The sequence below is a fragment of the Rhipicephalus microplus genome, chromosome X (assembly GCF_043290135.1).
Source record: "Rhipicephalus microplus isolate Deutch F79 chromosome X, USDA_Rmic, whole genome shotgun sequence".
NCBI classification, from domain to species: domain Eukaryota; kingdom Metazoa; phylum Arthropoda; class Arachnida; order Ixodida; family Ixodidae; genus Rhipicephalus; species Rhipicephalus microplus.
In genome coordinates this window covers 250330499-250343716 of record NC_134710.1, presented here as the reverse complement: position 1 = coordinate 250343716, position 13218 = coordinate 250330499, and the positions used below count along the sequence as shown (strand labels likewise).

At 46.1% G+C, this 13218-nt stretch overlaps 1 protein-coding gene across 4 annotated transcripts in view; it reads left to right on the top strand.

Moving 5' to 3' along the window:
* The window catches only part of poe (E3 ubiquitin-protein ligase-like protein poe), a 567105-nt gene that overhangs the window by 458444 nt on the left and 95443 nt on the right, over positions 1-13218 (top strand). For all 4 annotated transcript variants that reach the window (XM_075878938.1, XM_075878937.1, XM_075878939.1 and 1 more), the window contains one exon: positions 7820-7992. In XM_075878938.1, the coding sequence (XP_075735053.1) occupies positions 7820-7992 (173 nt within the window). The remainder of the gene's footprint in view (positions 1-7819; positions 7993-13218) is intronic.

The following is a 13218-nucleotide window of genomic DNA, read 5'->3' as shown; positions in this document are numbered from 1 at the left end:
AGTTTCTCTTAACAACAAGAAGGCTACCAGAGCACTTCTTAGCTCTGACTACGAAGCAGCGCGAAATGTTTTAGAACTTGTTGGGGGGTCCGTTCTATGTACTGCTGACGCAGAAGCCTAGCCAATGTTCCAGCCACATACAGTCATACCGTGCTCGATTAACGTCCCCTTTTCGTAGCTTGGGTCATTGCAGCTACACGAATTTGGGTGAATAAGGCAACAGGCGAGGTCAACAAACTACACTTTATTGCTACAATAGCAGTAACGCATAAATGATGCGTAGAGGGACTTTCGCTCTAGGCAGATAACAAAAGGGTAGACGCTTACACCTCGCTCGATCGTTGTCGTCCTTGGCTCGCAGGGGGTTCCGGGTGCATCCTTCCTTCTTGGTCGCCGGTGTCAGAGACAGCGTCCGGCCATCGGCACGCTAGTTTTCTCCACCTTCCCGGTTCCCATCTTTCTGACAAGAATTAGTTCCTTCGTTGAGGGAGGGGAAACCCATTCCTTGAGCCAGGGAAGGGAAATGGCGCATGCTGGCCGTAGGGTGACCCATCCCCTCACAAGAAACTTCATTGAATCGTGTGTCGAAGGGACAGACATGTCCTCACAACTAGGCTGTCGCGCTGCTGTAAAAGGGAAAGGGTCGCTGAGCACGTGTGCTCCCTGACAAACTGCTCGTGATTTTTCTTTTTACGATGTCGAAGAGTGCGAAAAAAAAATGCTTAGATGCATACATTTGATTGCCACCCTAAGCAGAGTGTGGTGACTCATGGAAAAAGGTTACACTAGATAAAATAGCGAAGTTCATTCGACATCTGATGTACAGAGGGATTATTCACATCATGGGCATCCATTTATATTGGAACACCTGAAGGCTCTTATTGTGGAAAAAACATAGCATATCTCCTTATACAGTCAAACCTCGTTTGTATGTACCCACATTAAGCGTACTAACAGTTGAAACGTAGTTGCGACGAATCCCTGACCGAGTCTCATTCAGACTAATGCATTCGTCGACCGCTTAAGCCGTAGTGTTCGGTCTATGCCTACAGACGCCACAATGTGCCATGAATGGTTTTCCATCATGTTGATAAGTGTGGATATCAGCTAATAAGTGATTTCGACTTCCACGTGATTGTGGCGATGACATTGCAAGTAACCATTGGGGAAAAAACAAACGCTCCAGTATGACTTATCATCAGTGAAAAGTTTTATCACAGTAAACATCCCTAGTTATCTGCTCAGGCACGTGTGTGGCATACCGCCACTTTAGGCCTACTGCACCCTTTCAGTAGGTGACTACCTGAACGCACTGGGCCGCCGATCGCTGCCGCTTCGTTCTGCGGGATTGTGTTCGAGCGCACACCGCTTTACAGAAACGCAAGCAGCTCGCTGTCGCGGAGTTTAGCATTGCGGATCGTGGGCACGCGGAGTTTAGCATTGCGGATCGTGGGCACGGAGAAACTTTGCTGTATTATGCTAGCACACGCACCGTACAGCGAGTGTAGTGCTGTTACCATGCTGCATGCTTTTATTTAGTGACAGACCAAGTGCACCTTCGTCCGCTGCTAGGACTGCTAGAGCATAGCAGAGAGCACATTGCCTGCGGAAAGCTCTTTGTCGCCGCGTTAACCCAGCAGGCTACTCGCCGAATTCGGACATGGCCTGAAGTGGAGAGGGTGTACTTTACAGCAAGTGGATCCGCAGTCACGGTGTGCACAGAGTGAGCGAAGCTCTGCACGCGACTAGCCACACAGTAAAAGGTTTGGCTCTCTGTGACTGTACCGCTTTTTAAAAAAGAAAACTGCATCAGTTCTTGCTTTGAAACAGACCGAGGAACAACTGTATCACGGACAGCCGATTATGTCTGTTCTGCCACTGTACGACGCTGCGTATCCCAGATCCCACAGCATTTTCGAAATGCTCATCGACGTTGCGACCGCGTGATATCGGGTGGTTGTGCGAGAGTCAAACGAGGAAGAAATGGCTTTTCGGTGGGCATTTCAGGCAATATTTCCAGTGGCGCAGAGTTTCTTTCTTTGCTAGCGGCGATGGCGCATGCCAGGAGATGCAAATTTGTAGCTAGTGGTTAATGCGTAGTACATTTAGTGCGAAGTTACGCCATCGTCCCCGGCAAGTACGTATTAGCCCAGTTTCACTGTATAGAAATTGGTATAACATTGCGTAGCTTTGCATGATGACTCGGTTTCGATGGGAGCTGCTGCACTTTGCTCATTCACTCTTAAGGGGAGACGCGGGTCGAAAAGTCGCGGTTTTCCGGAAAATTTTCGCTTTTTTTTTTTCCGGCTGTATTGGCATCCTTGGACTATAATCTATTACTTCTGAAAATATCAAGCTGAAATTCGCACGAGAAATTATCAAAAAATGCTTCCAAGTGGGCAGCGGTGACGCGAGAAATGCGCAAAAGTCGCGAAAAACGGCGAAGTTCGCGTCGTCCTGTCGCGAAAACGACGCGTTGGCCGCCATTTGCAATCGTGCACACATGCTGCGAAGGCCGTATCCTTCATAATCCACTAGTAGCCAGTCTCGTGCCTTCACTCAGAATAAACAAAAAACGAGAAAAACAACGCATACGTCACGCGTTTTGAATATCGCGGCACACAGCGCGAGGCCCCCATTGGACGGCGGTGCGCTCCACGCTCCTCCCCCTCCTATCTCTCCGGCAAAAGAGCGAAGCCTCAGACGTCGCGATCGAGTTTTTCTGCGTTTCTCTGCATTTTTGCGTCATGGCAAGCCCGAAGAAGTGCAGTTCAGATAATCGAAAGTTCAGAACTCGCCACAAGTATCGAGGGAAACGGCGTTGGACGCTTCGCAAAGCGACAGCGAACGACGATGTCGCCCCCGACCAACGCCCCGACGCTCCGACTTCGGATAGGCCTAACACCGTCACCGAACCCTGCGACAGTGGTTGTGAAATAGCCGCTGCCGTGGAATTCGTCAGTGCATCCCAAAGGAAGATTGGATTCTTCGAGAGTGAACGTAGATCGGTAGATGCTGCTACTGCGAACATGCTGCTTTGCGAACATGCTGCTTTGCGAAATCGATGCACTGACGGCACTTGTGGCGGGTGCGCAATGCCCAACCTGCCGCGAACGGAAGCTCGGCGTGCGAGAGGCAGCTGGAAAGCGCAAAGGACTTTCGGCATTCCTCGAACTGTGCTTTCAAAATTCTGATTGCCCTGAATCTGCACTTTCGTTCACGCACACGTCGAGACGTACTGCTTCGGCCGGGGACCAAGGAACGAGCGCTCGTTTTGACACCGGCAGCTCGCGTGACAGCTTTGTTGTAAACGTGAAGGCAGTTCTGGCAGCACGCGCTATAGGCGCAGGCCACGACCAACTTTCACGATTTTGTGCGATTCTCGGTCTTCCGAGCCCGATGCATCACAAGACATTCAACGGCATTTGCAAGAAGCTCCATGGTGCGGCGATGACGGCAGTGAGCAAAAACTTGCACCAGGCACGAAACATCACGAAGGACGCAGTCGGCGGCAGAGATGTGCCAGTCATGTTTGATGGCACCTGGCAGAAAAGAGGTCATAAAAGCCACAATGGAGTGGGCACAGTCGTGTCCCTGGACGGGGCTCTGCCTCGATTTTGAAGTTCTTTCGAACTACTGCCATGCTTGCAGTATACACAGGGACCTTGGGGAAGATGAAGAGATATGGCGAGCCTTTCATCTTCCAGTTTGCCAAAAAAACACTGACTGCTCATCCCATGCAATGGAACCTGCGGCAGCTGTCAATATATGGCAAAGGACCTTGTCTTATGAAACTCCACTGCGATTCACCAGCTTCCTAAGTGATGGTGACAGCAAGGCCTACACTGCAGTCTGCGAGGCAAATGTATACTGTGACACCCCCATTGACAAAGAAGAGTGCACGAACCACGTTGCAAAGCGCTTGGGAACTGCCCTACGGAAATTGGCAACGCCACTGCCACAAGGCGAAAAACTGAAAGATGCGACAATAATAAAACTACAAACATATTACAAGATCGCCATCACGAGCAACAAGGACAGTGTCCGAAATATGTACACTGCCATATGGGCATCGTATTTTCATTGCTGCTCCAGTGATGGTGCCAGTAGCCACAACTTTTGCCCCGCGGGACCAAATTCGTGGTGCAAGCACAAGCGTGCGGAAGCACTGGGGGAGCCTGCACCACGCCACACCCCACTGTTGACGAAGGCTCAAGGATTGGCAATTATGCCTATCTACAAGCGCCTTACAGAGGAGAAACTCCTTATTCGGTGCCTTCATGGCAAGACACAGAATGCAGCCGAATCGCTGAACAGCAAGATATGGCTGCTATGTCCAAAAACAAAGTTCGCCTCCAGAACAACTGTGGAGACAGCCACCGCTCTTGCTGTACTCTGGTACAACAAATGCCACAGTGGCTTTGAAGAAGTGCTCGAAGGCATTGGAATTCTCCCCTCACAAGATCTGGCCACACATGGTGACCACTGTGACGTCATGCGCATCAGGAAGATGAACCTGAAGCAAACTGCAGAAGCGAGGGCACACCGTCGCAACACAGCGAAGAGAGCTCGTGTTGAGGACACTGACCGCAAGAGCCGTGAAGGACCAAGCTATGGTGCAGGGGACTTCTAGACACTTGCAGTGCATTCAAGGCAAGGTACTTTTCATTGTGCCCCAATTTGATGCAAAAAGAATGATATCCTAATAAATGCCAACTTTGCGAACTTTCAAACTTGTTTTTCTCATTTTCATTTTTTCTGACAGTTTCACGTTTTCCGGGCAGCCTTTTAGAAACTTATATTCATTGTATAGTAACGAAACTTGGCACACATATTCTTCAACACTTGCAGAATGCAAATACCTACTCTAAATTGCAATGCCTACCAGCATTAGTTGTGAAAACATTAGCTTATTGTTTCAAGGGAGATTGAAAATAATAAGTCATTCAATACAATTTTTTTTTCTTGGTTCCAATATTTCTGTGACATATCTATATAGATATTTGCACTTTTCAATCTACCAAGAGTCAAATAAGATCAGACACAGTGCTTTTACTGAAAGTTTAGTACATAAAAGAGTGCCCGCAAAAAATGTTAACTTTTTGCTATTGTTTATGTTTGGCATAACTCAATAATTATAGCAGCTACACAAAAAATGATTGCATATTTGAAATCTGCATGAAAAACTATACTAATAACAAACTTTTCAAGTCTCTATTACTAGAAATAAAAAAAAAACTTTTTCGAGGAGCGTCTCTCCCCTTAAATTGCGGCTTGAGAGACTTTGGGCTTTCACTTGTTCTTGGGCCACGCAATTCGTAGTGAAAGCGAAAAGTGAAACGTGTCTTCACAGAGGTAGCTGAGCGTTTATTGTGCATTGTTTCACTTACAGCAACGAATTGTAAGGTCAGGGTAAAAATGGCACGCAGCTCGAAACCTGAAGTGCACACCTCAAGCAGAAAGCACGCACGAAATGAGCATACAAAGGACTAGCGCGAACTAACAACAGTCACAGATCGACACTTAAAGTGCGCTCTTCGTACAGAAAGACGCATAAAATGAGATACACCAGACAAGCGCAAACAAATGTCACAATTATTACTCCGTTGTGTGTCAGCAGTGTGCTCGTTTCGTAAATGCGGCTGCGGCAGTAAGCAAAGTGATTTTTGTTCTTTCTGGAATTATGAGTCTGATAAGCGCACGCAGAAGAGAGCACGCTCCGTGGAGACAGCACCTGGTATAGACGATCACTTTTAGAGCATGCCCAACGCAAGCCCGTTGCACCATCTCACTTTTGATAACGAAAATGCACTAAAGTTTCGAAGCCTTGAGGACCATGAAACAGTGTATGGTGTATATAAATGGCTAACCATTAGCATTCCCGACAATGTATGTTTTGTGGCATAGTGGTTAGCGCCGCGTGCTGCGAATCCAGAGGTTGCTGGTTCGATTCTGCGCAATAGATGCTTGCCTTCTCTCTATTTTTTTTTTATCAAATGGAACATATTTTACAATGTCATATCCGTGACGGAAATACGTCAGTGGAGTCGTAGTGCACCCCGGCATAAAACACTTTCGTGTTCAGTTACTGAAAAAGTGTACTAGTGTACTTGTGTCTCTTGTAAAACCAAGCAATGCTTCATTGCATGGCAAGAGCAATGAAGTAGCACCTCTGTCCTGCTTTTTTTGTCTATGTGAATAGATACATTTTGTACAACATCCATTATTTTTCTACGGGTAACTTATCTTGAAAATGCATATTCAATATTTTTTTTCTTTTGAATTTTTTTGCATTTATAGTGTTTTTTACTGCACTGTTGACTAGCTGACAATAAAAAATTACACACTTGTCCATTTTAATTCATTCCAATATATTTTTGTTGTTGTACAACATATAATTTTTTAAAAGAGCATTTCATTATGCAAAATTTCGTATGCTGCGGTGCAGGCTGGAGTACTTTTCAAACTGTTAAAATCGATCTTCCCGAGACGTATAAAATATAAGCATTTTCGCACGGTAACGAAAGAGTCAACACAAGCACTGCGGTCTGGGTCACTGATGGTTCACAGCCTGTGCTCCTCCTATGCGGTTGTGATGTTAGGAGCATGCATCTGCTTACTGATATGATAACTTTATCAAACATGAATGCAGAGATACGATTTTTGTTTCAAGAGATTATAAATAATCAGGAGAAATTTTTTCTGTTGTTAGATGCCATGACCCACCAGTAGGTCACTTCGCGCATCAAACGAGACCTTTAAAAAGCTTGCTGCAGTGCACCTTACAAATGGAGCAAGTGTCACTATTGTGATCGATTTTGTACTTGGAGTTCTGTACCCTTGCTTATCTTTCAGTAAATGGAACCCTTGTTACATGGAACATATTTTTCTGGTCTTTACATTGAATGAGAAATCGTATAAATACACGTAGAACATGTCTATACTAGGCTTGTGCGAATAGTGAATTTTCGGGTCGAAGCAAGTTCGAAGCGAATAGTGATTTTGGTTGAATAATTTCGAATCGAGTTCAATAGTATATATATCGCTCATTATCAAAAAGGGGTGGGGGGCATATTTGTCATGACCAAAATAACCTGCACAATATATATTTTTTTAATTGAGACAAGGCCTGTGCAAAGGCCTTTTTTTTTTCATCAAAGAAAGTGGTAACTACTTTGAATAGTAGCAGGATTTGACTTACGGTACAGTCCTAGTGATAGCCAGTAATATATGCTATGTTTTAAAATTTGCTATACTTAGAGCATATAAGTTGGTGCAACAAGCTTTTAAACTAAAAAATAATATAAACAAAAAAACAGAAACCTTGAAATGGGGCATCGCTGCAGTGTGGATTTCTCCTGAATATGCTTTGGCTGCTTAGCATCACTACACTGCAATGAAACCACATTTACATGCAGACTAGTAAGCTTGGATAGGTGCTTTCACGGCTTAGCACCCTTTCACTGCTGTGAAACCACCCACAGATCATTACAAGTGGAAATAATATGCACCTATTCGTTTGTTTCGAATAATTTGAAATTTTCAATAACTTAAATTCGATTCGAAGCGAACTCACGCAAGCCAAGTCTATCCTTTGCATGTAATTTACAGAAGACGTTAAAACTGTTCGATGTTAACAATAATTTATTATATATCTACTCAACCGTAGTAGTAAAAACCTACAATATAGCTAGAGGTGCACCTTGAAATGTGATACTTGAGAGAGATAAAAAAATTTTTGCTTCTGAAAATTGGGTATTAACTGCTGCAATCGCATGGTAAGCTTTGTGTCAATGTAAATATTTATTCTATATTGCAGGTGTGTGGTGCGATTGTTTTTGATGGGCATCAGTTCCCAAAGCCCCATTGTGTTGGAGAGCATCACACTGCCTTGTCTCAAAATACTTCAAGCAATTATAAAACCAGACCCACCCACCACTAAACGCAACAAGGACAAGTCAATTGAGGAACTGGCTACTGTGCGGCCTTCAGGTAAGTGAGAAGTACTACTCTTTTGAACCTTGAGAACCTGCCTAAAACAAACCTTCATATAATGAATTGATATTACGAAGTTTTTCTATTTCCTGCTGTTACTCCATAGCACATGTATTTGCGACCTCTATGTAACAAAATGGCGGGAGACACCCTTGATGCAACGAAATTTCACCATGGATAACCTAGGAATTTAACCCCCAATTTTGTCAATTAGGCACGAGCATGCATCTTCCACGGTTTTCCCTTACACTGATGAAGCGCGAAGCAGTGGCAGCAATACGATAGCGAGCGCTCGATATTGCATGCAGGTGTGCGCAAGGTGAGCAGACAAGCCTGCGGCGCCCTTTGAGACGGTGTTGTGACTGTTCTTGCCCTTGCGCGCGCATGTGCAAATGTGTTCTCTTCTTCCCTTCACACCAAAAACAAAAAAAAAAAAGCTTTTGCATTGGTAGTTTCACTCTTTGATAGCTGCAGAAGTCTCTGAACTGCAGTTTGTTAAATTGGCACTAGGTGATGCCACAAAAAAAAACTTGCTTTGCGTCGTTACACTTCAGGTTCACGTCATATATGTGGGGCTGTACTGCATATGGAAAGCACTTTACAAAATAATATTACATGATGTCGGTGTCGTTTGCTCTTCATTTTCAACGCCGTGCTCGCGTTTGCGTCTTTTCACTCCACTTGCATGCAGTGGCCCATGACGACTTTCAGCTTTGAATTCTTGAAATTTTTTTTTTTGATGTGGACAAAATAAAAAAAAGCGCCTAATCTAATGTCCTGTCACTACCAAGGAAATTTCAGATTAGGCGCTGGTCGAAACTGTCCAAGACCATGGTGACAGTAATGTCACACACTACGCCATATTGCACTGTGCCACGAGTTCGTTAGCCTTTGGGATGATCGCCCGACAAAATATTGTAATGTTATACAAAGTAAGGCTGGCAGACGACTCTTTTGGATCTGATATCATGTAACTCTCCAAAATGCTGGTGTTAGAAAATACGGCTGCTTTAGAGAGTTCTCTTTCACACAGTCTCTTCACATTAAGAGAACTTCGATGCTCTCAGAGATAGCACGCGCGCCACGATCACAACAGTTCCGTAAAAATAAATGATCATCATTGTTGCTACTCAAGTGACCCCCCTCCACCCTCACGTTTTTTCATGCTCTTTCAAGACAGGTGGAGTGTTTCTTCCCTGCTTGAGCATTTGACAGCAGGCTTAACACAGGGGGGGGGGGGGGGGGGGCACAGTGTTATCGCATGTGCCCTCCAATCATAGAGACCATGGTGGCGATAGCGAAAACCTTTCGAGAGTGACCATGTATAGTATAGATCGCTTTATAACGTAAGTCGCAACAGTCAGGAATATCTTCACTAAACGTGGTACTGCACTATAACCAAAACAACCTCTTTCAAGAGTCGCAGTTGCACAAATTATGTTGAGTATGCAGCCTCATGTGTCCAAGAATCAAAGCATGCGATGCGTGGTGCTTACAACCATTTAAATACCCGAACGGTAAAAAAATGACAGCATTTCCATGGAGTGAATGATAATGAGTGAGGCGAAGCGTCTGTCTGTGGATATGCTGTGCTGGGTACACCAGAGTAATAGACTGCCTTAGATCATAAAGAGCATCGCCTCTAAAAATTCAGCGTCCAAGGACCTGCATTGGCAACGAAATTAACACAAAGCGGGGAGGGCTCTAACAAAAGAAAGCACTATTGCAGAAATTCACGTGGTTCTCAGACTGCTTCGAATATGTGCATTAAAGGGGGACACTGTACTTGAGATGAAGTGCCAGGTATTTTCATGTGTTTATAAAGAAAATTCACAGTGTGATTGAGTTTTTGATGCTGATTTCAAAAATGTAATTACTGTTCCTTTAAACCAATTAGTTTTTGAGATATCCTAAAATAATTACCTTTTGTTTGTCGGTAAATTTCAAGAGAAATTTGTATTGCAGAGCTACTATTGGCGCATGCCTGTGTACTAATGAATATAAGCTACACCACGGTAGGAGTGTTTTTTTTTTGTAATTTATAATTTTAGCAAGGTTTGTCGCACCTTGCATTTCAGTGTTGGAGACACACCCACTTTATGCTCCAATTTCTGGCAAAAAATGAAACTTTTTGAAGATCTCAATCAAAAAGTCACACCTACCATTGTGTAAACTAAAGATACAGCTACATATCACAATAAAAATGGCAGCTCTAGCTGCTCTGGAGGCAGAGATACCTTTTAGACAAGTTTGCAACTGCAGCAAAATTTGAATCCTGAGAAATCATCCAAAAACACAAGTTCATTTTGGGCAGACAGTAGCATGGAAAAGCTGTTTATTTACAATGATTTGCAAATTCAGCTTTCTCAGTAGGTACCAGGCTTGTAATCCTTATGTTTTGCATCACCTAAATGGCGTTTTTTCAATGCCCGCTGCATTTTTTCCGCAGAGGCACACTTGCGAGCTGATACGGTCGCCTCGGGATCGTCTGCTGACTAGGCCGCTTACCAGTTAGGCGACGCCTATGTGCGACGAATGTGCGCACGTAATCCGTGATCCGTCGTATAATAAAGCGCTTTTCCGGCTTGTCTAGATTGAGCTGTTGATGTCGCAGACCGAACTCGTGCACTCGCTCATCAATTTCAGGGCTCTAAGAGCAGCGAGGTGTTAGTTTTCTTTTCATGTAAGATTGCCACACTTTCGAGTGGAGGCCGTGGCGCAATATGTTCATCGTTGCGGATGCGTTGTTACAAGCACTTTACCTGTTGCCAGTAGCCTTCATTGCGCGGTCGGCGAGTACGTTCACCTTAAACGGATTGATTTTCTGTTTGCCGACGCGGGGCGAACTCCACTCTGACGACCCGTCACGCACTTCATGTCAGATGAGGGGAACTCGCGGCATCGGCGCGTTTAGCGATAAAACTGCACTTCCGTTTCGTCATTGCAAAGATTGCTATCTCTCGTAGCTACACTTCTGCTTTTTACTTGCCGTCCTCTAACTGTTGAAGCTCCAAAACACTGCCGCTTTCAGCGACGTTGTCGACAACCGACGGGCTCGTACGTGAGTTGGGCCTTCACGGGTGACTCAGCGACCGCCGTTGAACGGCGCGAGTTTGCTATCCTCCCTGTCCTGAGTGATAGCAGGGCTCTTTCTGAAGTTCACAGTGAACGAACGATCGCCACGCCTGCTTCACGAATTAGTGCGGCGAGGAACTTTTTTACTGCGGCAGGCAATTGACAGCACCATGACAAAATGGCACATGTCTGTGCGCGTCACGATGAAAAAGCAGACGCCGGAAACGCCACTTGACCAATCGGGTGTCTAAGTTTTGTCATGTGCCCCAAGCAGTCAATAGAATCGCCTGGTGGTGCTTCTCGATGACGCGTTTTTGCTGAAAAACCAATAATCAAAGTGAGCCAAATGTGGCGGGAAATTGAAGATGGAAGAACGACCCTTTCAAACAAGACCAAGATGACCACGATAGCTCGTTTGTAACGGCAACGGTTCGGCATGGAAAAAGCGCGACTTTAGTGTCTATTTGTTCTCAGATTCTTCTCACAGGGGTGTTATAAATTGATTTTGTGCCAGAAATAATGATGCGAGAAGCTTGAAACTTCTCATATAAGTGCAAAAATAGTTGCAGATTCCGAAAATGTCAACTTCAAAAAGTCTGTTTTTTCGTGGTTTTTGGCCTTTTAAGACCCGTGTCCCCCCTTAAACAGAAACTGTCAAATTACATCTGGAAATGCTTGCTGAAACACCTGTAGTGAAGAGGAATGCCCACTACTGCAGCGACATCGATTGTTGGCGCGAGGCACGAGCCAAGACTGCCTGGTTGCTGCTGCGACGCTGCCCGTCCACCCGGCCAGCTCTTGCTGCTTCTGTACCGACGCTGATACCGCTTTTGACCTTGCGTTTACATTATATTTTGGTGGAGAGTGCTGCGGTCTTCCCTAGTCCTGGAACTGCGTAGCCGAAAGCTGCCGTCCGTTATGCTTGACGACGCTGTCTTCACACTCCCATTGGCTTCGCCATGCAGGAGCTGTCCCGGTGCCCAGCTCTTGCGAGAACCGACGTCTTCAGCGGCACCGACGAAGAAGACATTGAGGATTGGCTGGAATCTTATGAACGAGCCAGCGCTACTAACAAATGGGACGATCCCACAAAGCTTGGTACCGTGATATTTTATTTAACGGATGTTGCCAAGCTGTGGTACAGGAACCATGAGGCAGATATCCCCACTTGGACGACCTTCAAAACCTGCATCGCAGATGTTTTTGGACGCCCCGGTGTGCGCGAAATTCGCGCTGAACAACGCCTACGAGGCCGGTCCCAACAAACTGGTGAGACATTCACCAGCTACATAGAGGACATCCTCGACCTCTGCCGGCGTGTTGACCCGACAATGGCAGAAACTGACAAGGTACGACATATCATGAGGAAATTTCCGACGACGCCTTTCAAATGCTGCTCTCGAAGAACCCTGTCTCACTGTCTCTGAGGTCATCGAGTTGTGTCAGCGTTTCGACGAGCTGCGACGACAGCGTCTTCTCACGCGACGCCCTAACGTCTCGGATGACAACCTCTCATGCCTGAACACCACATCTGACCTTCAGTCGCTGTCGCAGATCAAGAAGTTTGTTCGTGCCGAGGTCGCTCGTCAGCTATCGCTGCTATCAACAGCCGACCAACCACCGTAACCTCTGCCAGCAAACATTAGCCAGGTAATCCAGCAGCAAGTTTGCGCGGCTCTGCCATCTGCCCATGACACTTCACTATTGCCAAGCCCTGTTGCCTGTGCCAAGGTAAATGCACCTCTAAGCTATGCTGAAGTGGCGGCTAGACCACCTCTTTAGACTTTTACGTCGCTACCTTCAGCCGTGCCGCTGCGACCCACTCCTCGGTTCACTCAGCCAAGGTCCGTCCAGAGTAGCGGACAATGGCGTACACTCGACAATCGCCCAATATGCTTTGCCTGTGGGCTACCTGGCCACATAGCGCGATACTGCCGTCGGCGCTTTCCTTCTACCGCCAGAGCTATGGCCGGAGCTTCGAACCTGCCCTTTATGTGTCACCGCACCCTTCATTCACAGGCTCTCAGCCCCCCGACCAGACGTCATCGTACGCCGACCACCGCCCTCCTGTTAACCGTCGCTTGCCATCACCTCGACGCCGCTCACCATCGCCGATGCATCGTCGTCCATTGCCGGAACGGGAAAACT